The sequence below is a fragment of the Lipophrys pholis genome (genome assembly GCF_963383615.2).
Source record: "Lipophrys pholis genome assembly, chromosome: 7".
Taxonomy (NCBI): domain Eukaryota; kingdom Metazoa; phylum Chordata; class Actinopteri; order Blenniiformes; family Blenniidae; genus Lipophrys; species Lipophrys pholis.
Window position 1 is genome coordinate 33,668,806 of NC_137638.1, and position 26,540 is coordinate 33,695,345.

General features: G+C 47.8%; 1 protein-coding gene across 1 annotated transcript in view; it reads left to right on the forward strand.

Moving 5' to 3' along the window:
• Positions 1-26,540, forward strand: part of apba1a (amyloid beta (A4) precursor protein-binding, family A, member 1a) — a gene marked incomplete at both ends in the record, with an annotated part of 44,793 nt that overhangs the window by 12,481 nt on the left and 5,772 nt on the right. Inside the window, 8 exons of the mRNA XM_080467466.1 lie at positions 526-645; positions 730-769; positions 2,838-2,983; positions 7,738-7,758; positions 8,569-8,655; positions 9,648-9,833; positions 9,908-10,087; positions 24,459-24,671. Coding sequence (XP_080323592.1) covers positions 526-645; positions 730-769; positions 2,838-2,983; positions 7,738-7,758; positions 8,569-8,655; positions 9,648-9,833; positions 9,908-10,087; positions 24,459-24,671 — 993 coding nt within the window. The remainder of the gene's footprint in view (positions 1-525; positions 646-729; positions 770-2,837; positions 2,984-7,737; positions 7,759-8,568; positions 8,656-9,647; positions 9,834-9,907; positions 10,088-24,458; positions 24,672-26,540) is intronic.

Sequence of the window (26,540 nt, forward strand, 5' to 3'; positions counted from 1 at the left end):
TGATATAGAGCAGTGCAGAGCTGTGGGATGTAGAGCGATACAGTGCAATGCAGAGTGATGTGGTGCAGACAAGTGTAATATAGAGTGGTGCAGAGCAATGTGCTGTAGAGCGGTGTGCTGTAGAGCGGTGTGCTGTAGAGCGGTGCAGAGCAGTGTGATCTAGAGCGGTGTGCATTGATATACAGCGGTATGACTTAGAATGGTGTAGAGTTGTACAGAGCGATATGGAGTGGTGTGATGTAGAGCATTGTGATGTAGAGCGGTACAGTGTGATGTAGAGTGGTGTGATACAGCAATGTGATGTAGAGTGGGTGATGTAGAGAGGTGCAGTGTGATATAGAGTGGTGTAATACAGCCATGTGATGTAGAGTGGGTGATGTAGAGAGGTGCAGTGCGATGTAAAGCAGTGCGGTGTGGTGTGATATTGAGCAGTGTGATGTAGAGTGGTGCAATGCAGAGCGATGCAGAGCGGTACGACGCTCTGTGCCGATGTCTGACTGATATCTGTCCTCTGCATTGGTCCAGTCTTCAGGTCCAGGATCTCCAGGTCCAGGACCTCCTGCTGCAGGACCTCCTGCTGCAGGAGCAGAGGCCTCCAGCAGGCTGCTGCAGGACGAGGACCTGGACTCCCCCTCCAGTAAAGAGGTGCTGCAGCTCCGACTCCGCCTCCTCTTGACACTCCAGCAGAGAACCCTAAAACTCTGTTTGTTTGTTTGTTTGTTTCCACAGTGCAGAAGAAGCCTGGCTTCCTTCCCCACCTATGTAGAAGGTGAGTGAAGGTCCTGGAAGGTCCTCCCTTCAGGAAAGGTCCTGCAAGGCTTCTCACGTCTCTTTGCTTTCTGGCTGTACAACTTGTTGGATGTGGGTTTATGTTCAATTTCAAATTTGTCTCTATAAAGGCCATAAAGTTCAGGTCTTGTTTACTGATAGATTTAAACTTTGTGGATTCTCATGTTGTGGGTTGTTTTATATACATACATTTCATGTTTCTTTTTTAAATACCCCAGATAAATTGTTTATTGATTAGTTTTTTATCTTAAAGTGAAAGTGAAAGAACATTTTTATTTTTAAATCAAACTCAAAATGAGCAGTTTCTCCTGGAAATTTTGTAAATATTCCATTTCAACATCTACTGTAGTATTATTGGGAGAAACATATTAGAGTCTAAGTACTCAGTAATCAATCTGTATTGATCCTGTCGGGGAGGGGTTTTTCTGATTTGATCTTTTATTGGGCCACATGGCGGCGCTCAGGGAGCTCGTGGGGGTCAAAGGTCACGCTCCGATCCTGTGTGGCCGATCGTGTGGTGCTACTTCACCCACTGGACAGGTGGAGAATATACTGGCCAGGCTGAGCAGTGTTGAACAGGTGGAGATGAACAGGTGGAGCAGAGCTGAATAGGTGTAGTACCTGCTGGAGGTGAGTTGATAAAAGCAGGTTAAGATTCCACTGCTGGATGACAGCGATTACAGATGTGAGAGAGATAGACGGACAGACAGACAGAGGGGACAGAGAGACACCTGGAATATACCTGGAACACACCTAGAATATACACCTAATATATACCTGGACTGTCCCTGGAAAACACCTATATGACACCTGGAAAACATCTGGAGCACAGCTTGAACACACATGGACTACACCTGGAACACAGTTGGACTACACCTGAACCATACCTGGAATATACCTGGAACACACTGGACTACACCTAGACCACACCTGAACTACACCTGGAACACACCTGGACCACAGGTGGAACTTACTTGGACTATACCTGGACTTTACCTGCACTACACCTGGACCACAGCTGGAACACACGTGGACTATACCAAGAACACACCTGGACCACAGCTGGAAAACACCGGACCACAATTACACGACACCTGGAACATACCTGGACTGTACCTGGAACACACCTGAACAACACCTGGAACACATTTGGACACACCTGGATCACAGCTGGAACACAGTTGGACTACACCTGGACTATACCTAGAACACAACTGGACTACACCTAGACCACAGCTGGACTACTGTTGGACTACACCTGGACTATATCTGGAACACACCTGGACTATACCTGGAACACATTTGGACACACCTAGACAACACCTGGACCACAGCCGGAACAAACCTGGAGTATACCTGGAACACCACTCGACCACAACTGGACTACACTTGGACTACACCGAGACCACAGCTGGACTACACCTGGACCACACCTGAACTATACCTGGAACACACCTGGACAACAACTGGACCACAGCTTGAACACACCTGGACTATACCTGGACTTTACCTGGACAACACCTGGACCACAGCTGGAACACAACTGGACTCCACCTGGACCACACCTAAACTATACCTGGAACACACCTGGACCACAGCTAGAATACAGCGGACCACAATTAGACTATACCTGGAACACACCTGCACCACAGCTGGAACACACCTGGACTATACCTGGAACACACCTGGACCACAACTGGAACACACCTGGACTACACCTAGACCGCAATGGTATACAGCTGGAGCACAGCTGGACTACACCTGGACTACAGCTGAACCACACCTGGACATCACCTGACCTACAGCTAGATTACAGCTGGACTACAGCTGGATCACAGCTGGACAACACCTGGACTACAGCTGGACAACACCTGGACCACAGCCGGAACAGTCAGACAATAAGTCAGACCACGCCCCAACTTCTGTGATTTAGGTTCCACTTCCGGTTTAGGTTCCACTTCTGGTTGTAAATCAAAGCTCTGTGTAATCAACGGCCTGATGTTGTGTTAATGTGTGGTGGTGACCTTTTGACCTTCTGTGGCCCTCAGTTCCAGGCCCCTGTGACCCTGAGGACCTTATTGATGGGATCATCTTCGCAGCAAACTACCTGGGCTCCACTCAGCTGTTGTCGGATAAAACACCGTCCAAGAATGTCCGCATGATGCAGGCGCAGGAGGCCGTCAACCGCATCAAGGTGACCAACCACACACACACACACACACACACACACACACACACACACACACACACACACACACACACACACACACACACACACACACACACACACACACACACACACACACACACACACACACACGCACGCAAGTCAGCAGTCTCCCAGCTTAGATTGGAGTCTCGTTTTATCTCAGTGATGTAATATAAAGTTATTGTTTCATAGAGGAAACACTTCCCGATAGAGGAAACACTTCCCGATAGAGGAAAAACTTCTGGATAGAAAAAACACTTCTGGATAGAGGAAACACTTCCCAATAGAGGAAATACTTCCCGATAAAGGAAACACTTCTGGATAGAAAAAACACTTCCCAATAGAGGAAATACTTCTGGATAGAGGAAACACTTCCCGATAGAGGAAACACTTCCCGATAGAGGAAACACTTCCAGATAGAGGAAACACTTTCCGATAGAGAAAACACTTTCCGATAGAGGAAACACTTCTCGATAGAGGAAACACTTCCAATAGAGGAAACACTTCCCGATAGAGGAAACACTTCCCAATAGAGGAAAAATTTCCCGATAGAGGAAACTCTTCTCAATAGAGGAAACACTTCCCGATAGAGGAAAAACTTCTGGATAGAAAAAACACTTCCCAATAGAGGAAACACTTCCCGATAGAGGAAAAACTTCTGGATAGAAAAAACACTTCCCAATAGAGGAAACACTTCCCGATAAAGGAAACACTTCTGGATAGAAAAAACACTTCCCGATAGAGGAAACACTTCCCAATAGAGGAAATACTTCTGGATAGAGGAAACACTTCCCGATAGAGGAAACACTTCTCGATAGAGGAAATACTTCCCGATAGAGGAAACACTTCCCGATAGAGGAAACACTTTCCGATAGAGGAAACACTTCCCAATGGAGGAAACACTTCCCGATAGAGTAAACACTTCTGGATAGAGGAAACACTTCCCAATGGAGGAAACACTTCCCGATAGAGTAAACACTTCTGGATAGAGGAAACACTTCTGGATAGAGGAAACACTTCTGGATAGAGTAAACACTTCCCGATAGAGGAAACACTTCTCGATAGAGTAAACACTTCCCAATGGAGGAAACACTTCCCGATAGAGGAAACACTTCCGGATAGAGTAAACACTTCTGGATAGAGGGAACACTTCTGGATAGAGGAAACACTTCCCAATAGAGGAAACACTTCCCGATAGAGGAAACACTTCTGGATAGAGGAAACACTTCTCAATAGAGGAAACACTTCCCGATAGAGGAAACACTTCTGGATAGAGGAAACACTTCTCAATAGAGGAAACACTTCCCGATAGAGGAAACACTTCTGGATAGAGGAAACACTTCCCGATAGAGGAAACACTTCCCGATAGAGGAAACACTTCTGGATAGAGGAAATACTTCCCGATAGAGGAAACACTTCTGGATAGAGGAAACACTTCTGGATAGAGGAAACACTTCTGGATAGAGGAAACACTTCCCGATAGAGGAAACACTTCTGGATAGAGGAAATACTTCCCGATAGAGGAAACACTTCTGGATAGAGGAAACACTTCCCGATAGAGGAAACACTTCTGGATAGAGGAAATACTTCCCGATAGAGGAAACACTTCTGGATAGAGGAAACACTTCCGGATAGAGGAAACACTTCCCGATAGAGGAAACACTTCCCGATAGAGGAAACACTTCCGGATAGAGGAAACACTTCCCGATAGAGGAAACACTTCTGGATAGAGGAAATACTTCCCAATAGAGGAAACACTTCCCAATAGAGGAAATACTTCCCAATAGAGGAAACACTTCCCGATAGAGGAAACACTTCCCGATAGAGGAAACACTTCCCAATGGAGGAAACACTTCCCGATAGAGTAAACACTTCTGGATAGAGGAAACACTTCTGGATAGAGTAAACACTTCCCGATAGAGGAAACACTTCTCGATAGAGTAAACACTTCCCAATGGAGGAAACACTTCCCGATAGAGGAAACACTTCCGGATAGAGTAAACACTTCTGGATAGAGGAAACACTTCCCAATAGAGGAAACACTTCCCGATAGAGGAAACACTTCTGGATAGAGGAAACACTTCTCAATAGAGGAAACACTTCCCGATAGAGGAAACACTTCTGGATAGAGGAAACACTTCCCGATAGAGGAAACACTTCCCGATAGAGGAAACACTTCCGGATAGAGGAAACACTTCCCGATAGAGGAAACACTTCCCGATAGAGGAAACACTTCTGGATAGAGGAAATACTTCCCAATAGAGGAAACACTTCTCAATAGAGGAAACACTTCCCGATAGAGGAAACACTTCTGGATAGAGGAAATACTTCCCAATAGAGGAAACACTTCCCGATAGAGGAAACACTTCTCAATAGAGGAAACACTTCCCAATAGAGGAAACACTTCCCGATAGAGGAAACACTTCTGGATAGAGGAAACACTTCCCGATAGAGGAAACACTTCCGGATAGAGGAAACACTTCCCGATAGAGGAAACACTTCTGGATAGAGGAAATACTTCCCAATAGAGGAAACACTTCCCAATAGAGGAAATACTTCCCAATAGAGGAAACACTTCTCAATAGAGGAAACACTTCTCAATAGAGGAAACACTTCCCGATAGAGGAAACACTTCCCGATAGAGGAAACACTTCCCGATAGAGGAAACACTTCTGGATAGAGGAAATACTTCCCGATAGAGGAAACACTTCTGGATAGAGGAAATACTTCCCAATAGAGGAAACACTTCCCAATAGAGGAAATACTTCCCAATAGAGGAAACACTTCTCAATAGAGGAAACACTTCCCGATAGAGGAAACACTTCTGGATAGAGGAAATACTTCCCGATAGAGGAAACACTTCTGGATAGAGGAAACACTTCCCGATAGAGGAAACACTTCCCGATAGAGGAAACACTTCTGGATAGAGGAAACACTTCTGGATAGAGGAAATACTTCCCGATAGAGGAAACACTTCTGGATAGAGGAAACACTTCCCGATAGAGGAAACACTTCCCGATAGAGGAAACACTTCCGGATAGAGGAAACACTTCCGGATAGAGGAAACACTTCTGGATAGAGGAAACACTTCCCGATAGAGGAAACACTTCTCAATAGAGGAAACACTTCCCAATAGAGGAAACACTTCTCAATAGAGGAAACACTTCCCAATAGAGGAAATACTTCCCAATAGAGGAAACACTTCCCGATAGAGGAAACACTTCCCGATAGAGGAAACACTTCTTGATAGAGGAAATACTTCCCGATAGAGGAAACACTTCTGGATAGAGGAAATACTTCCCAATAGAGGAAACACTTCCCAATAGAGGAAATACTTCCCAATAGAGGAAACACTTCTCAATAGAGGAAACACTTCCCGATAGAGGAAACACTTCTGGATAGAGGAAATACTTCCCGATAGAGGAAACACTTCTGGATAGAGGAAACACTTCCCGATAGAGGAAATACTTCCCGATAGAGGAAACACTTCTGGATAGAGGAAACACTTCCCGATAGAGGAAACACTTCCCGATAGAGGAAACACTTCCCGATAGAGGAAACACTTCCCGATAGAGGAAACACTTCCGGATAGAGGAAACACTTCCGGATAGAGGAAACACTTCCCGATAGAGGAAACACTTCTCAATAGAGGAAACACTTCCCAATAGAGGAAACACTTCCCAATAGAGGAAATACTTCCCAATAGAGGAAACACTTCTCAATAGAGGAAACACTTCCCAATAGAGGAAATACTTCCCAATAGAGGAAACACTTCCCGATAGAGGAAACACTTCCCGATAGAGGAAACACTTCCCGATAGAGGAAACACTTCCCGATAGAGGAAACACTTCTGGATAGAGGAAATACTTCCCGATAGAGGAAACACTTCCCAATAGAGGAAACACTTCCCGATAGAGGAAACACTTCCCGATAGAGGAAACACTTCTGGATAGAGGAAACACTTCCCGATAGAGGAAACACTTCCCGATAGAGGAAACACTTCTGGATAGAGGAAATACTTCCCGATAGAGGAAACACTTCTGGATAGAGGAAACACTTCTGGATAGAGGAAACACTTCCCGATAGAGGAAACACTTCTCAATAGAGGAAACACTTCTGGATAGATATTTTTTAAACATAAAGTGAAAATATATGTTCGATAGAATTGTGAAGACTCGACGAGACTAGACAAGGATAAGGAGACAGGAACAGACCCGATCAGGTTTCTATGAAGTCTCCTTTATGATCCATGTCCACAATAAACAGCTACTTGTGCTTCAACAAATGAAGCATCACTGCCATTGGACCTTTATGTCTCCAATGTTTGTCCATCAACATCCTGGCGAATGCCAAGAGAAGCAGGAAGTCAGGGTGTAGCTGCCACGTGAGGGCAGGAGGTCCCTCTGTGACCATGTTCAGAAGGAAGGCGCCACAGCAACTGACGGCCTCTCAAATTTCCATTTGCTTTTAATCTCAACGCTGCCCCCTGTGTCTACCTGTGGTATTGCTAAGGCTTTGTACACTACATGCATATTTAACATCCAGCTTAAATCAGCCTTAAATATCAGAAAGTCATCCAAACTTTTTGTGTCTTAAAATACCAACATTACATACAGTATCAAAGTCCATGAACTGATCTGATCAGCTCCAGTGGATCCTGCAGACTTCTTGTGATCAACACATCTCCACTGCTCTCACCTCTGCCTCTCCTCTCTCCTCTGTTCCATGCGGCGCTGCAGACGGCCCAGAACAGGAAGAAGGTGCAGTACCGGCGTGTGTGTGTGTGTGTGTGTGTGTGTGTGTGTGTGTGTGTGTGTGTGTGTGTGTGTGTGTTCTGTCTCCTCAGCATCTCCCTGAATCCACCAGTAGCTTCCTGTTGTTGAGGCGGAGCTTATTGTTTTGCTCATTTATATTTTGTTCTTTGAACATTTGAGGCCAACTGTGATGATCAGGGATGAAAGGATGAAAATGAGCAAAACACACATCCAGGCCACGAAGCAGGTTTCCTGCTGTCAACCTGAAACCTGTCAAGTCTTGATTCCTCCGGTCCAAGCAGTCTGACTTCAAAATAAGAGTAGCCTGAGCCCAGTTTTACTGTCATGTCGTGTCATTTAGCCGCTTTACTTTTGATGACAGGAAACACGGCACAGACTGTGGCATGCAAGAACTGCAGTACTTGTACTTGGAGTATGTGTCACAGTGCCTCTAAGGTAATGTGCTTCATCATGTTCACATTACCTGCGTTTGTTCTCCAAATGACTACAGTTGCATTAAATTCATAGAGTATCTATTCCTTGTACCTGTTTACAGTTACAGTTACTGTTGTACCTTTCTGAAGACTCTTCCTTCCATTTGGATCAATACTTGTGTACTTTCTTGCTTTTCAGTAGAGACTACTTCTTGTTCATGTTACTGTGCTCTAACAATCAAAATATTACATAATGACATGAACCTGTGTGTGTGTGTGTGTGTGTGTGTGTGTGTGTGTGTGTGTGTGTGTGTGTGTGTGTGTGTGTGTGTGTGTGTGTGTGTGTGTGCGTGCGTGCGTGCGTGCGTGCGTGCGTGTGCAGGCCCCTGAGGGTGAGCTTCAGCCCATGACGGAGGTGGATCTTTTCATCTCAACACAGAGAATCAAAGTGCTCAACGCGGACTCCCAGGTGCTGCTCAGCCTCACCATGCTCTGCCTCAGTATCACCACGCTCTGCCTCACCACGCTCTGCCTCAGTATCACCACGCTCTGCCTCACCATGCTCTGCCTCAGTATCACCACGCTCTGCCTCAGTATCACCACGCTCTGCCTCACCACGCTCTGCCTCAGTATCACCACGCTCTGCCTCAGTATCACCACGCTCTGCCTCACCACGCTCTGCCTCAGTCTCACCACACTCTGCTTCACAACGCTCTGCCTCAACGTCACCATGCTCTGCCTCACCACACTCTGCCTCATCACACTCTTCCTCACCACACTCTGTCTTAGCCTCAGCACGCTCTGCCTCACCACGCTCCCCCTCACCACGCTCTGCCTCAGTCTCACCACGCTCTGCATCACCACACTCAGCCTCACCACACTCTGTCTTAGCCTCAGCACGCTCTGCCTCACCACTCTCCCCCTCACCACACTCTGCCTCAGCCTCACCACACTCTGCCTCACCACACTCTGCCTCAGCCTCACCACACTCTGCCTCACCACTCTCCCCCTCACCACACTCTGCCTCACCACTCTCCCCCTCACCACACTCTGCCTCAGCCTCACCACACTCTGCCTCACCACACTCTGCCTCAGCCTCAGCACGCTCTGCCTCAGCCTCAGCATGCTCTGCCTCACCACACTCTGCCTCAGCCTCACCACACTCTGCCTAACTACACTCTGCCTCAGCCTCAGCACGCTCTGCCTCAGCCGCAGCACGCTCTGCCTCAGCACGCTCTGCCTCAGTCTCGCCACACTCTGCCTCAGCCTCACCGCGGTCATAACCAGGTTAACTGTTTGTCTTGAGACTCATGAACCCTGGTTCTGCACCGCCTCATCAATCTGTTTGGTTTTTTTTTAATGTTCTGATCAATTGTTTGATCAGTAAACTCTCTGGCCGTACGCCGCTCCGCTTCTCTGGTCTGCATGTGGAAACCACAATGAAGACCTTGAACCTTTCAGGAAACCATGATGGACCACCCTCTGCGGACCATCTCCTATATCGCTGACATCGGGAACATTGTGGTCCTGATGGCTCGGCGTCGGATGCCTCGACCGGACTCTCAGGAGGACACGGAGGCCTCGGACCCGGGTCACGACAGCAAGCATCAGTACAAGATGATCTGCCACGTGTTTGAGTCGGAGGACGTGAGTGTGAACACATCATGTTCCAACACAACGTGAGCAGAGCCCAGAGAACAGCGGTGCCCCGTGTCCCCCAGGCCCAGCTGATCGCCCAGTCCATCGGTCAGGCCTTCAGTGTGGCGTACCAGGAGTTCCTCCGGGCCAACGGCATCAACCCCGAGGACCTGAGCCAGAAGGAGTACAGCGACCTGCTCAACACCCAGGACATGTACAACGACGACCTGGTGCATTTCTCAAAGTCGGAGAACTGCAAAGACGTGAGTGGACCTTCTGTTCCTCCGCTTCAGGCCCAGTGTGTCAGAGACGCCAACCAACGACCTACGAACTCAGACTGTTCCTCTATGACCCACTACCTCAGACTGTTCTTCTACGACCTCAGACTCTTCCTCTATGACCTCAGCGTTTTCCTCTACGACCTCACTGTTCATCTAAGACCTACTACCTCAGACTGTTCCTCTATGACTTCACTGTTCCTCTATGACTTACTACCTCAGACTGTTCATCTATGACCTCAGACTGTTCCTCTACGATCTCACTGTTCCTCTACAACCTCAGACTTTTCCTCTATGACCTACTACCTCGGTTTCTCTACGACCTCAGACTGTTCCTCTACGATCTCACTGTTCCTCTACAACCTCAGACTGTTCCTCTATGACTTCACTGTTCCTCTATGACCTACTACCTCAGACTGTTCATCTATGACCTCAGACTGTTCCTCTACGATCTCACTGTTCCTCTACAACCTCAGACTTTTCCTCTATGACCTACTACCTCGGTTTCTCTACGACCTCAGACTGTTCCTCTACGATCTCACTGTTCCTCTACAACCTCAGACTGTTCCTCTATGACTTCACTGTTCCTCTATGACCTACTACCTCAGACTGTTCATCTATGACCTCAGACTGTTCCTCTACGATCTCACTGTTCCTCTACAACCTCAGACTGTTCCTCTATGACCTACTACCTCAGTTTCTCTACGACCTACGGCCTCAAACTATTCCCCTACGACCACAAACTGTTCCTGTATGACCTACTACCTCAGTTTCTCTACGACCCACGGCCTCAGACTGTTCTCCTACGACCACAGACTATTCCTCTACAACTTAAGACCGTTCCTCTATGATCTACTACCTCAGACTGTTCCTCTACGACCTCAGACTGTTCCTCTATGACCTACTACCTCAGACTGTTCCTCTACGACCTATGGCCTCAGTTTCTCTACGACCTACGGCCTAAGACTGTTCCCCTACGACTTACGACCACAGACTGTTCCTCCACAACCTCTGACTGTTCCTCTATGATCTCAGACTGTTCCTCTATGACCTACTACCTCAGACTGTTTCTCTACGACCTATGGCCTCAGTTTCTCTACGACCTATGGCCTAAGACTGTTCCCCTACGACTTACGACAACAGACTGTTCCTCCACAACCTCTGACTGTTCCTCTATGATCTCAGACTGTTCCTCTATGACCTACTACCTCAGACTGTTTCTCTACGACTTTGCATTAGTGACACTAGTTGTAGTAGTGGCAGTATTGACAGTAGTTGCAGTAATAGCAGTATTGACAGTAGTTGTAGGAGTGACAGTAGTTACATTAGTGAAACTAGTTGCATTAGTGACACTAGTTGCATTAGTGACACTAGTTACAGTAGTTGCATTAGTGACAACAGTGACAGTAGTTACAATAGTGACAGTAGTTACAATAGTGACAGTAGTTGTAGGAGTGACAGTAGTTACATTAGTGAAACTAGTTGCATTAGTGACACTAGTTGCATTAGTGACACTAGTTACAGTAGTTGCATTAGTGACAACAGTGACAGTAGTTACAATAGTGACAGTAGTTACAATAGTGACAGTAGTTGTAGGAGTGACAGTAGTTACATTAGTGAAACTAGTTGCAGTAGTGACACTACTGACAGCAGTTGCATTAGTAACAGTTGTTTCAATCGTGACAGTAGTTTCAGTAGTGGCAGTAGTTGCAGTACTGGCTGTAGTTACAATAGTGACAGTAGTTGCAGTGGTGACAGTAGTTACAATAGTGATAGTTACAATATTGACTGTAGTGGCAGTCGTTCCAGTAGTGACAGCAGTTACAATCGTGACAGTAGTTGCAGTAGTGACACTAGTTGCAGTAGTGACAGTAGTTGTAGTCGTGACAGTAGTTACATTAGTGAAACTAGTTGGATTAGTTACAGTAGTGACACTAGTTACAGTTGTTGCAGTCGTGTAATGAACAGGCAGTTCGGTCCTCATTTAAGCACTCGCAGCACTTTAGTCTAGCACTTTAAATGTTCACCAGCACACAGCACTTTAAGATCAGGCTATTTGCACATAGAAATAGGATTGCACACAATTGCTGTTTTTAACTTTTAAATTTAAATTTAAATTCATATTTTAAATTTATAGATTTTTCTGTTGTCGTCCGTAGATCCGGCCATCTGTGGAGGCAACACAACAATTGGCTGATGAATTGAGCATTGTGCAATATATCTGTGTATTTAAGACAGGCTGATTCTTTTAGTTGATGTGTTGCTGTGAAGGTTTGGAGATGTGGGTGAGAGTGTTGTGTGGTGTGTGAGGAGAGTTTGCACTCACCTTCTTCTCTTGTGTTCAGGCCGGTGTCCAGGCAAAAGATTCCCCCTTGCACAGACACTGCTAAAGAAGGTTCCAGGCTGAACCAAGAGGAGGAGCAAGTGGGGGGGGGGGGGGGGGGGGGGGGGGGGGGGGGGGGGGGGTGACACATAGTTTTAACAGGTTTAGGATTTAGTTTATTATTTAGGTGTTTGGTTTTTAGGTGTATTTGCTAATATGGGTTTTGTTTCATTAAGTTATAGTTCTGGTTTTGGTTGGGAGGATTTTAACTTAGTTTTAAGACACTAAGGTTAACTTTTATCACCTCTGGAGTTTTAATGGTTTCACTCAGTTGCGTGAACTGTATTTAAGGCGCCCTTTAACATCATTCAGGGTTCTGCTGCTGGAGAAGCCACTCCTGAATCCTCTAATGCACTTTTTGGCACTTTGCACTTTTGGAAAATAAAAAACAAAAAGACGTGGACCACCCGAAAAGCTGACTCTGTCCTCACTTTTCTCACTGCTCAAACCGCTCTGCGGCCAGCCAAAGGCCATATCGGGGATCCAAGGCTAACAAGTAGTAACAGTAATTATAGTAGTGGCAGTAGTTGCAGTAGTAATAGAAGTTACAGTAGTGACAGTAGTTACAATAATGACAGCAGTTGCAATAGTGGCAGTAGTTGCAGTAGTCGCAGTAGTGACACTAGTTACAATAGTGGCAGTAGTTGCAGTAGTAATAGAAGTTACAGTAGTGACAGTAGTTACAATAATGACAGCAGTTGCAATAGTGGCAGTAGTTGCAGTAGTCGCAGTAGTGACACTAGTTACAATAGTGGCAGTAGTTGCAGTAGTCGCAGTAGTGACACTAGTTGCAGTAGCGACAGTAGTTGTAATAGTGACAGTAGTTGTAATAGTGACAGTAGTTGCAGTAGTGACAATAGTGACAGTAGTTGCAGTAATTACAATATTGGCAGTAGTGACAGTAGTTGCAGTAGTTACAATAGTAACGGTAGTGACATTAGTTGCAGTTGTACCAGTAGCTGCAATAGTGACTGTAGTTACAATAGTGACAGTAGTTGCAGCAGTGACAGTAGTGACAATAGTTTCAGTAGTTGCAGTAGTGACACTCGTTGCAGTAGTGACAGTAGTTGCAGTAGTGAGAGTACTGTAGTTAGTGTTACAGTGGCACTAGTTACAGTAGTTACTTCTCACTTTTGTTTTTCGATCTTTGTAAGGCAGATTTTATCAAGAAGAAAACATTCTGACAGGAGGAGACACTTGTCCATGAGCCAGTTCATGATCCAGTCTATGGTCCGGTCTATGATCCAGTCCACTCATCTGGTCCACTAATCCAGTTCTTTTATGTGATCCACTCCACATCTTCAGATTCTCTTTGAAAAGCTTTGACAACTGCTGACTTCAGCCAGGAATTCTATGATGCATCTTCTAATGCTGGCTCGCCACAGTCCAGCTCCCCCAACACAACCACCACTCAAACACACCCACCGTTTGAACACACCCACCACTAAAAAACACACCCACCGTTCAAACACACCCACCACTCAAACACACCCACCGTTCAAACACACCCACCGTTCAAACAAACCCACCGTTCAAACACACACACCAAACACACTCACTGTTTACACACACCCACCATTCAAACACACCCACTGCTCAAACACACCCACCGTTCAAACACACCCACCGTTCGATCACATCCACTTTTCAAACTCACCCACCGTTCCAACACACCCAGCACTCAAACACACCCACCGTTCAAACACACACACCGTTCAAACACACACACAACTCAAAAACACCCACCGTTCTAACACACCCACCACTCAAAAACACCCACCGTTCAAACACACCCACCTCTCAAACACACCCACCGTTCAAACACACCCACTATTCAAACACACACACCACTCAAACACACCCACCGTTCAAACACACCCACTATTCAAACACACACACCACTCAAACACACCCACCACTCAAACACACCCACCGTTCAAACACACCCACTATTCAAACACACACACAACTCAAACACACCCACCGTTTACACACACTCACCGTTTACACACACCCACCATTCAAACACACCCACTGCTCAAACACACCCACCGTTCAAACACACCCACCGTTCGATCACATCCACTTTTCAAACTCACCCACCGTTCAAACACACCCAGCACTCAAACACACCCACCGTTCAAACACACCCACTATTCAAACACACACACCACTCAAACACACCCACTATTCAAACACACACACAACTCAAACACACCCACCGTTTACACACACCCACCACTCAAAGACACCCACCACTTAAACACACCCACCGTTCAAACACACCCACTATTCAAACACACACACCACTCAAACACACCCACCGTTCAAACACACCCACCGTTCAAACACACACACCAATCAAACACACCCACCGTTTACACACACTCACCGTTCACACACACCCAACGTTCAAACACACCCACAATTCAAACACACCCACCGTTTACACACACTCACCATTTACACACACCCACCATTCAAACACACTCACTGCTCAACCACACACACTGTTCAAATACACCCACTGCTCAAACACACCCACCATTCAAACACACCCACCGTTCGATCACATCCACTTTTCAAACACACCCACCGTTCCAACACACCCACCACTCAAACACACCCAACGTTCAAACACACACACCGTTCAAACACACACACAACTCAAAAACACCCACCGTTCAAACACACCCACTATTCAAACACACACACCACTCAAACACGACTACTGCTTACATACACACACACACACACACACACACACACACACACACACACACACACACACACACACACACACACACACTGTTTAAATACACCCACCGTTCAAACACAACCACCACTCAAACACACTTACCGCTTACACACACACACACACACACTGTTTAAATACACCCACCGTTCAAACACACACACCAATCAAAAACACCCACCGTTCAAACACACCCACCACTCAAACACACCCACCGTTCAAACACACCCACTGTTCAAACACACACACCACTCAAACACACCTACCGCTTTCACACACACACACTGTTTAAATACACCCACCGTTCAAACACAACCACCACTCAAACACACCCACCGTTCAAACACGCCTACTATTCAAACACACACACCACTCAAACACACCTACCGCTTACACACACACACACACACTCTGTTTAAATACACCCACCGTTCAAACACACACACCACTCAAACACACTTACCGCTTACACACACATGCACACTGTTTAAATACACCCACTGTTCAAACACACCCACCGTTCAAACACACCAACCGTTCGAACACACACACTGTTCAAACACACCCACCGTTCGAACAAACCCACCACTCAAACACACCCACCGTTCAAACACACACACCACTCAAAAACACCCACCGTTCTAACACAACCACCACTCAAAAACAACCACCGTTCAAACACACCCACCACTCAAAAACACCCATCGTTCAAACAACCCACCACTCAAACACACCCACCGTTCAAACACACGCACCGTTTATACAGACACAGTTTAAATACACCCACCATTCAAACACGCCTACCGCTTACACACACACCCACCGTTCAAACACACCCACCATTTGAACAAACCCACCACTCAAACACACCCACCGTTCAAACACACCCACCACTCAAACTCATCCTCCGTTCAAACACACCCACTATTCAAACACACACACCACTCAAACACACCCACCGTTCTAACACACCAACCACTCAAAAATACCCATCGTTCAAACACACCCACCACTCAAACACACCCACCGTTCAAACACACCCACCGTTCAAACACACACACACACACACACACTGTTTAAATACACCCACCGTTCAAACACACCCACTGTTCGATCACATCCACTGTTCGAACACACCCAGCACTCAAACACACCCACCATTTACACACAACCACCACTCAAACACACCCACCGTTCAAACACGCCTACTATTCACACACACCCACCGTTCAAACACGCCTACTATTCAAACACACACACCACTCAAACACACCTACCGCTTACACGCACACACACACACACTGTTTAAATACACCCACCATTCAAACACAACCACCACTCAAACACACCCACCGTTCAAACACGCCCACCGTTCAAACACACACACCACTCAAACACACTTACCGCTTACACACACATGCACACTGTTTAAATACACCCACTGTTCAAACACACCCACCATGTACACACACCCACTGTTCAAACACACCCACCGTTCAAACACACCAACCGCTTAAACACACCCACCATTCAAACACCCCCCCCTTTCACACACATCCACCATTCAACCAAACCCACCGTTCAAACACACCCACCGTTGACACACACCCACCGCTCAAACACACCCACCGTTTAAACACACCCACTGTTCAAACACACTCACCGTTCAAACACACCCACCGTTTACACACACCCACCGATCAAACACACCCACAATTCAAACACACCCACCGTTTACACACACCCACCATTCAAACACGCTCACTGCTCGACCACACACACTGTTCAAATACACCCACCGTTCACACACAACCACCCACCGTTCAAACACACCCACTGCTCAACCACACCCACTGCTAAAACACACCTGCCGTTTACATACACCCATCGCTCAAACACACCCACGGTTTAAACACACCCACCGCTCAAACACACCCACCAGACCCACTGCTCAAGCACACCCACCGTTCAAACACACCCACTGCTCAAACACACCCACTGTTCAATCACACCCACCGTTTACACACACCCACCGTTCAAACAAACCTACCCCTCAAACACACCCACCGTTTACACAGACCCACCGTTCAAACACATCCACTGTGCTGGGGTCCAATGTCTGTGGCTTCATCACCACGAGTACAGGTCCATCACAGCGGCTCAGTCTTTTAGCACCACAAGTACTGGCACTCTTCCATTCCGGACATGGCTATCGAGTTAGCAGGACGCACAGCTCACAGACACGACTGGAACCGGGACTCCAGTGAGAGCGCGCGGGGGGGGGGGGGGGGCTTTGCATCAACGTGAACAACAGCTGGTGCACAAACGCCACCATCGTTAACAGGCAGATCTAGAATTTATCACGTTAGATGCAGGCCCTTGTACCTCCTGCGTGAGCTGACCGCTGTCCTGGTAACGGCTGTGTACATTCCACCGGATGCTAACGCTAGCACGGCTCTAAGCCACTGGGACACTGGGACAATGGGACACTGGGACACTGGGACATTGCTCTCAGCCAGCAACAGAACACCCACCCAGGAGCAGTTCATGTGATCACGGGGGACTTTAATCATGCTGAGTTGAAAGTAGAGCTTCCCAAATCCCAGCAGCACATTAAATGTTCCACCAGGGAGCTCAGACCCTGGATAGAGTCTACTCCAACATCAAGCATGGTTCCAGGGCCTCCCAGCTGCCCCTCTGGGCTCTTCTCATCATATGTTGCTGCTCTTGATCCCGACACACAAATCACTAAAGAACCGACCCCCCCCACACACACACACAACTTGGACTGTGCCATTTTGGCTGGACGATGCCCCCCAGCAGCTGCAGGACGGCTTTGAAAGCACAGACTGGGACATTTTCTGCCATCAGGACTTGGCGGTGTTCACATCAGCCGCACTGGGCTACATCCAACACTGTGTTAACACCGTCACGGTGGATAAGAACGTCCAGGTGTTCTAACCAGAAGCCCCGGATGAACAAGCAGGTCAAGGAGCTGTTGAAGGAGTGGGACAGCGCCTTCAGGTCCGGGGACAAGGAACTACTGAAGGAGAGGGACAGCGCCTTCAGGTCCGGGAACAAGGAACTACTGAAGGAGAGGGACAGCGCCTTCAGGTCCGGGAACAAGGAACTACTGAAGGAGAGGGACAGCGCCTTCCGGTCCGGGGACAAGGAACTACTGGAGGAGAGGGACAGCGCCTTCAGGTCCGGGGACAAGGAACTACTGAAGGAGAGGGACAGCGCCTTCAGGTCCGGGAACAAGGAACTACTGGAGGAGAGGGACAGCGCCTTCCGGTCCGGGGACAAGGAACTACTGGAGGAGAGGGACAGCGCCTTCAGGTCCGGGGACAAGGAACTACTGAAGGAGAGGGACAGCGCCTTCAGGTCTGGGAACAAGGAACTACTGAAGGAGAGGGACAGCGCCTTCAGGTCCGGGAACAAGGAACTACTGAAGGAGAGGGACAGCGCCTTCCGTTCCAGGGACAAGGAGCTGTATAGCCGTACTTGTGCTCCACTGAGGATGGAGGAGGACTTCTGCAGCAACAACAGCCGGCAGGTGTGGCATGGAATCCAGCACATCACCAACTTCCGTCCCAGCAACACCACCAAAACCTCTAGGGACGCCTCACTGGCGGAGGAGCTTAACCACTTCTTCACCCACATCGAGGTTGAGCCACCGGCGGGGTCCACACTGCAGCTGACATCCCCCCACAGCCAGACCGTCACCGTGCAGGAACAGGAAGTGAGGAGAGACTGGTGTGACTGGAAGGGTGCTGAGGGACCATGTTGACCAACTGGCTGGGGTTTTCACCAGCATCTTTAACCAGTCCCTCTGCCAGTGCTCCACCCAGCTTAAAGTCCTCCACCACCATCCCTCCACCAAAAAGAAGAGTACCAGCAGCCTCAGTGACTACCAGCCAGGAGCCTCCACCCCCATCATCATGAAGTGCTTTGAGAGTCCCATCATGCCTGCCACCCACACTGGACCCCCACCAGTTTACCTACAGAGCCAACCGGTCCACAGAGGACACCATCGCCACCGCTCTGCACACCACCCTGACCCACCTGGAACAGCGGGGAGCCACGACAGGCTGCTCTTCCTGGACTTCAGCTGGGCTTTCAACACCAGTCCTGAGCAGACTGGTCAGCAAGCTGGGGGTCCTGGGTCTCCCCTACCACATCTGTACTGGGTTATGGACTTCCTGATGGACCGCTCCCAGAGGGTGAGAGGAGGACAACACCTGTCCTCCGCACTGAGCACCAGCACCGGTTCTCCACAGCACTCTGTGCTAAGTCCCCTACTCTACACCCTCTACACCTACGACTGCACCCCCACCCACCCGAACAACACCATCATTAAGCTTGTGGATGATACCACGGTGGTGGGGCTCATCTCAGAAGGAGATGAGGCTGCTTAAAGGGTGGAGGTGGAGAGTCTGTCAGGCTGGTGCACCACCAACAACCTCATCCTGAACACCTCCAACTTCAGGAGGTGTAAACCGGACTTTCAGCCGATCACCATGAATGGGGAAGGGGTGGAGATGGTGTCAGACTTTCAGTTCCTGGGCATCTACATCAGCTAGGACCTAACCTGGACGGTTATCTCCACAATCCTGAAGAAGACACAACAGAGACTCTACTTCCTGAAGAGGACACAACAGAGACTCTACTTCCTGAAGAAGGAACAACAAAGACTCTACTTCCTGAGGAGGACACAACAGAGACTCTACTTCCCGATGAAGGCACAACAGAGACTCTACTTCCTGAAGAAGACACATCAGAGAGTCTACTTCCTGAAGAGGACACAACAGAGACTCTACTTCCTGAAGAAGACACAACAGAGACTCTACTTCCTGAAGAAAAAAAAAACAGAGATTATACTTCCCGAAGAAGGCACAACAGAGACTCTACTTCCCGAACAAGGCACAACAGAGACTCTACTTCCTGAAGAAGACACAACAGAGACTCTACTTCCCGATGAAGGCACAACAGAGACTCTACTTCCTGAAGAAGACACATCAGAGAGTCTACTTCCTGAAGAGGACACAACAGAGACTCTACTTCCTGAAGAAGGAACAACAGAGACTCTACTTCCTGAAGAAGACACAACAGAGACTCTACTTCCTGAAGAGGACACAACAGAGACTCTACTTCCTGAAGAAGACACAACAGAGACTCTACTTCCCGATGAAGGCACAACAGAGACTCTATTTCCCGATGAAGGAATAACACAGACTCTACTTCCTGAAGAAGGAACAACAGAGACTCTACTTCCTGAAGAGGACACAACAGAGACTCTACTTCCTGAAGAAGGCACAACAGAGACTCTACTTCCTGAAGAAGGCACAACAGAGATTCTACTTCCTGAAGAAGGCACAACAGAGACTCTACTTCCCAATGAAGGCACAACAGAGAGTCTACATCCTGAAGAGGACACAACAGAGACTCTATTTCCCGATGAAGGCACAACAGAGACTCTACTTCCTGAAGAAGGCACAACAGAGACTCTACTTCCCAATGAAGGCACAACAGAGATTCTACTTCCTGAAGAAGGCACAACAGAGACTCTACTTCCCAATGAAGGCACAACAGAGACTCTACATCCTGAAGAAGACACAACAGAGACTCTATTTCCCGATGAAGGCACAACAGAGACTCTACTTCCTGAAGAAGACACAACAGAGACTCTACTTCCCGATGAAGGCACAACAGAGACTCTACTTCGTGAAGAAGACACAACAGAGACTCTACTTCCAGATGAAGGCACAACAGAGACTCTACTTCCAGATGAAGGCACAACAGAGACTCTACTTCCTGAAGAAGACACAACAGAGACTCTACTTCCTGAAGAAAACAAAACAGAGACTATACTTCCCGAAGAAGGCACAACAGAGACTCTACTTCCCGAACAAGGCACAACAGAGACTCTACTTCCTGAAGAAGACACAACAGAGACTCTACTTCCCGATGAAGGCACAACAGAGACTCTAATTCCCGATGAAGGAATAACACAGACTCTACTTCCTGAAGAAGGAACAACAGAGACTCTACTTCCTGAAGAGGACACAACAGAGACTCTACTTCCTGAAGAAGGCACAACAGAGACTCTACTTCCTGAAGAAGACACAACAGAGATTCTACTTCCTGAAGAAGGCACAACAGAGACTCTACTTCCTGAAGAGGACACAACAGAGACTCTACTTCCTGAAGAAGACACAACAGAGACCCTACTTCCTGAAGAAGGAACAACAAAGACTCTACTTCCTGAGGAGGACACAACAGAGACTCTACTTCCTGAAGAAGACACATCAGAGAGTCTACTTCCTGAAGAGGACACAACAGAGACTCTACTTCCTGAAGAAGACACAACAGAGATTCTACTTCCTGAAGAAGACACAACAGAGACTCTACTTCCAGATGAAGGCACAACAGAGACTCTACTTCCTGAAGAAGACACAACAGAGACTCTACTTCCTGAAGAAAACAAAACAGAGACTATACTTCCCGAAGAAGGCACAACAGAGACTCTACTTCCCGAACAAGGCACAACAGAGACTCTACTTCCTGAAGAAGACACAACAGAGACTCTACTTCCCGATGAAGGCACAACAGAGACTCTATTTCCCGATGAAGGAATAACACAGACTCTACTTCCTGAAGAAGGAACAACAGAGACTCTACTTCCTGAAGAGGACACAACAGAGACTCTACTTCCTGAAGAAGACACAACAGAGACTCTACTTCCCGATGAAGGCACAACAGAGATTCTACTTCCTGAAGAAGACACAACAGAGACTCTACTTCCAGATGAAGGCACAACAGAGACTCTACTTCCTGAAGAAGACACAACAGAGACTCTACTTCCTGAAGAAAACCAAACAGAGACTATACTTCCCAAAGAAGGCACAACAGAGACTCTACTTCCCGAACAAGGCACAACAGAGACTCTACTTCCTGAAGAAGACACAACAGAGACTCTACTTCCCGATGAAGGCACAACAGAGACTCTATTTCCCGATGAAGGAATAACACAGACTCTACTTCCTGAAGAAGGCACAACAGAGATTCTACTTCCTGAAGAAGACACAACAGAGACTCTACTTCCCGATGAAGGCACAACAGAGACTCTACTTCCTGAAGAAGACACAACAGAGACTCTACTTCCCGATGAAGGCACAACAGAGACTCTACTTCCTGAAGAAGACACAACAGAGACTCTACTTCCAGATGAAGGCACAACAGAGACTCTACTTCCTGAAGAAGACACAACAGAGACTCTACTTCCCGATGAAGGCACAACAGAGACTCGACTTCCTGAAGAAGACACAACAGAGACTCTACTTCCTGAAGAAGACACAACAGAGACTCTACTTCCCGATGAAGGCACAACAGAGACTCTATTTCCAGATGAAGGAATAACACAGACTCTACTTCTTGAAGAAGGAACAACAGAGACTCTACTTCCTGAAGAGGACACAACAGAGACTCTACTTCCTGAAGAAGGCACAACAGAGACTCTACTTCCTGAAGAAGACACAACAGAGATTCTACTTCCTGAAGAAGGCACAACAGAGACTCTACTTCCTGAAGAGGACACAACAGAGACCCTACTTCCTGAAGAGGACACAACAGAGACCCTACTTCCTGAAGAAGGAACAACAAAGACTCTACTTCCTGAGGAGGACACAACAGAGACTCTACTTCCTGAAGAAGGCACAACAGAGACTCTACTTCACAATGAAGGCACAACAGAGACTCTACTTCCAGATGAAGGCACAACAGAGACTCTACTTCCTGAAGAAGACACAACAGAGACTCTACTTCCCGAAGAAGGCACAACAGAGACTCTATTTCCAGATGAAGGCACAACAGAGACTCTACTTCCTGAAGAAGACACAACAGAGACTCTACTTCCCGATGAAGGCACAACAGAGACTCGACTTCCTGAAGAAGACACAACAGAGACTCTACTTCCTGAAGAAAACAATACAGAGACTCTACTTCCTGAAGAAGACACAACAGAGACTCTACTTCCCGATGAAGGCACAACAGAGACTCGACTTCCTGAAGAAGACACAACAGAGACTCTAACTCCTGGAGAAGACACAACAGAGACTCTAATTCCTGGAGAAGACACAACAGAGACTCTACTTCCTGAGGATCATCAGGAAGAACAACCTAAACCGGGAGCTCTTGTTGAGCTTCTCCCGCTGCTCGGTGGAGTCGGTGCTGAGCTACGTTGTCTGGCTGTGGTTCTCCAGCTGCACCACAGCAGACAGGAAGAGGCTCCAGAGGGTCATCACCACCACCCAGAGCTGATTGGCTGCCCTCTCCCATCCCAACTCCCGCGGCCTAAGGAGAGCCTCAAACCCCGGTCATCACCTCTTTGAACTTCTGCCATCAGGGAGGCATTTCAGGGCAATAAAGACAAAAACAAGCAGATTAAAAAACAGTTTCTACCCCAGAGCTGTTGTTGCCATGAACGCCTCAAACACCAACAAACCCTGAACTGCTGCTTTATACCCCCTGTCTTGTAAATACCCCCTGGGGACTGTTTCTAAAGTTTTTAAAGTTTTATATGTCTGCACTATTCTTTTTTTTTAATTATTGTTGCACCTTCTGCTGTTCGCACAGTTTTTTCTTATGAGAGCTGCTATTTATTTATAATTTTGCTGGGCTTCCGAGAACAATGACAATAAAAGGAATTCTAATTCTGATTCTGTGTACAAGTCTATCACAGCAGCTCTGTCCTCTGGCACCACGAGTAGCAGTCCATCATACCGACTCAGCAGTCCTACGTCTGCACGAGTACGAGTCCATCACAGCAGCTGTAGCAGTAGAAGTACGAGTCCATCACAGCGGCTGTAGCAGTAGGAGTACGGGTCCATCACAGCGGCTCTAGCAGTAAGAGTACGAGTCCATCACAGCGGCTGTAGCAGTAGGAGTACGAGTCCATCACAGCGGCTCAAGCAGTAGGAGTACGAGTCCATCACAGCGGCTGCAGCAGTAGGAGTAGGGGTCCATCACAGCGGCTGTAGCAGTAGCAGTAGGAGTAGGGGTCCATCACAGCGGCTGTAGCAGTAGGAGTAGGGGTCCATCACAGCGGCCAAGCCCTCTAGCAGCATGAGTACAAACCCATCCTGTGATAGGGTGCACTTCGCCACACAGGCTTTGGAGGACAACATGTTAGACATGCTGGCGTTGTGTTTTCCTCTCAGGTGTTTGTGGAGAAAGGAAAGGGCGAGATTCTGGGCGTTGTCATCGTGGAGAGCGGCTGGGGTTCCATCTTGCCCACCGTCATCATCGCCAACATGATGCATGGTGGTCCGGCAGAACGTTCCGGCAGGCTGAACATCGGGGACCAGATCATGTCCATCAATGGAACCAGCCTTGTGGGGCTCCCTCTGTCCACCTGCCAGAGCATCATCAAGGTACGAATGTGCCGTCGTCTCTGTCATACTGTCGTCTCTGTCGTGCCATTGTCTCTGTCATGCTGTCGTCTCTGTCATACTGTCGTCTCTGTCATACTGTTGTCTCTGTCATACTGTTGTCTCTGTCATACTGTTGTCTCTGTCAGGCTGTTGTCTCTGTCATGCTGTCGTCTCTGTCATACTGTTGTCTCTGTCATACTGTCGTCTCTGTCATACTGTTGTCTCTGTCATACTGTCGTCTCTGTCGTGCCGTTGTCTCTGTCGTGCTGTCGTCTCTGTCATGCTGTCATCTCTGTCATGCTGTCGTCTCTGTCATACTGTTGTCTCTGTCATGCTGTTGTCTCTGTCATGCTGTCGTCTCTGTCATACTGTTGTCTCTGTCATGCTGTCGTCTCTGTCATGCTGTCGTCTCTGTCATACTGTCGTCTCTGTCGTGCCATTGCCTCTGTCATACTGTCGTCTCTGTCATGCTGTCGTCTCTGTCATACTGTCGTCTCTGTCGTGGCATTGTCTCTGTCATGCTGTCGTCTCTGTCATACTGTCGTCTCTGTCATGCTGTCGTCTCTGTCATACTGTCGTCTCTGTCATGCTGTCGTCTCTGTCATACTGTCATCTCTGTCATGCTGTCGTCTCTGTCATACTGTTGTCTCTGTCATACTGTCGTCTCTGTCGTGCCATTGTCTCTGTCATGCTGTCGTCTCTGTCATACTGTCGTCTCTGTCATACTGTTGTCTCTGTCATACTGTTGTCTCTGTCAGGCCGTTGTCTCTGTCGTGCTGTTGTCTCTGTCATACTGTCGTCTCTGTCATACTGTCGTCTCTGTCATACTGTTGTCTCTGTCAGGCCGTTGTCTCTGTCGTGCTGTTGTCTCTGTCATACTGTTGTCTCTGTCAGGCCGTTGTCTCTGTCGTGCTGTTGTCTCTGTCATACTGTCGTCTCTGTCGTGCCATTGTCTCTGTCATGCTGTCGTCTCTGTCATACTGTCGTCTCTGTCATACTGTTGTCTCTGTCATACTGTTGTCTCTGTCAGGCCGTTGTCTCTGTCGTGCTGTTGTCTCTGTCATACTGTCGTCTCTGTCATACTGTCGTCTCTGTCATACTGTTGTCTCTGTCAGGCCGTTGTCTCTGTCGTGCTGTTGTCTCTGTCATACTGTTGTCTCTGTCAGGCCGTTGTCTCTGTCGTGCTGTTGTCTCTCTCATACTGTCGTCTCTGTCATACTGTCGTCTCTGTCATACTGTTGTCTCTGTCAGGCCGTTGTCTCTGTCGTGCTGTTGTCTCTGTCATACTGTTGTCTCTGTCATGCTGTCGTCTCTGTCATACTGTCGTCTCTGTCGTGCCGTTGTCTCTGTCGTGCTGTCATCTCTGTCATGCTGTCGTCTCTGTCATACTGTTGTCTCTGTCATACTGTCATCTCTGTCATACTGTCATCTCTGTCATGCTGTCATCTCTGTCATGCTGTCGTCTCTGTCATACTGTCGTCTCTGTCATACTGTTGTCTCTGTCATGCTGTCGTCTCTGTCATACTGTCGTCTCTGTCGTCCCATTGTCTCTGTCATGCTGTCGTCTCTGTCATACTGTCGTCTCTGTCATACTGTTGTCTCTGTCATACTGTTGTCTCTGTCAGGCCATTGTCTCTGTCGTGCTGTTGTCTCTGTCATACTGTCGTCTCTGTCATACTGTTGTCTCTGTCATACTGTCGTCTCTGTCGTGCCGTTGTCTCTGTCGTGCTGTCGTCTCTGTCATGCTGTCATCTCTGTCATGCTGTCGTCTCTGTCATACTGTTGTCTCTGTCATACTGTTGTCTCTGTCATACTGTTGTCTCTGTCGTGCCGTTGTCTCTGTCATGCTGTTGTCTCTGTTGTGCCATT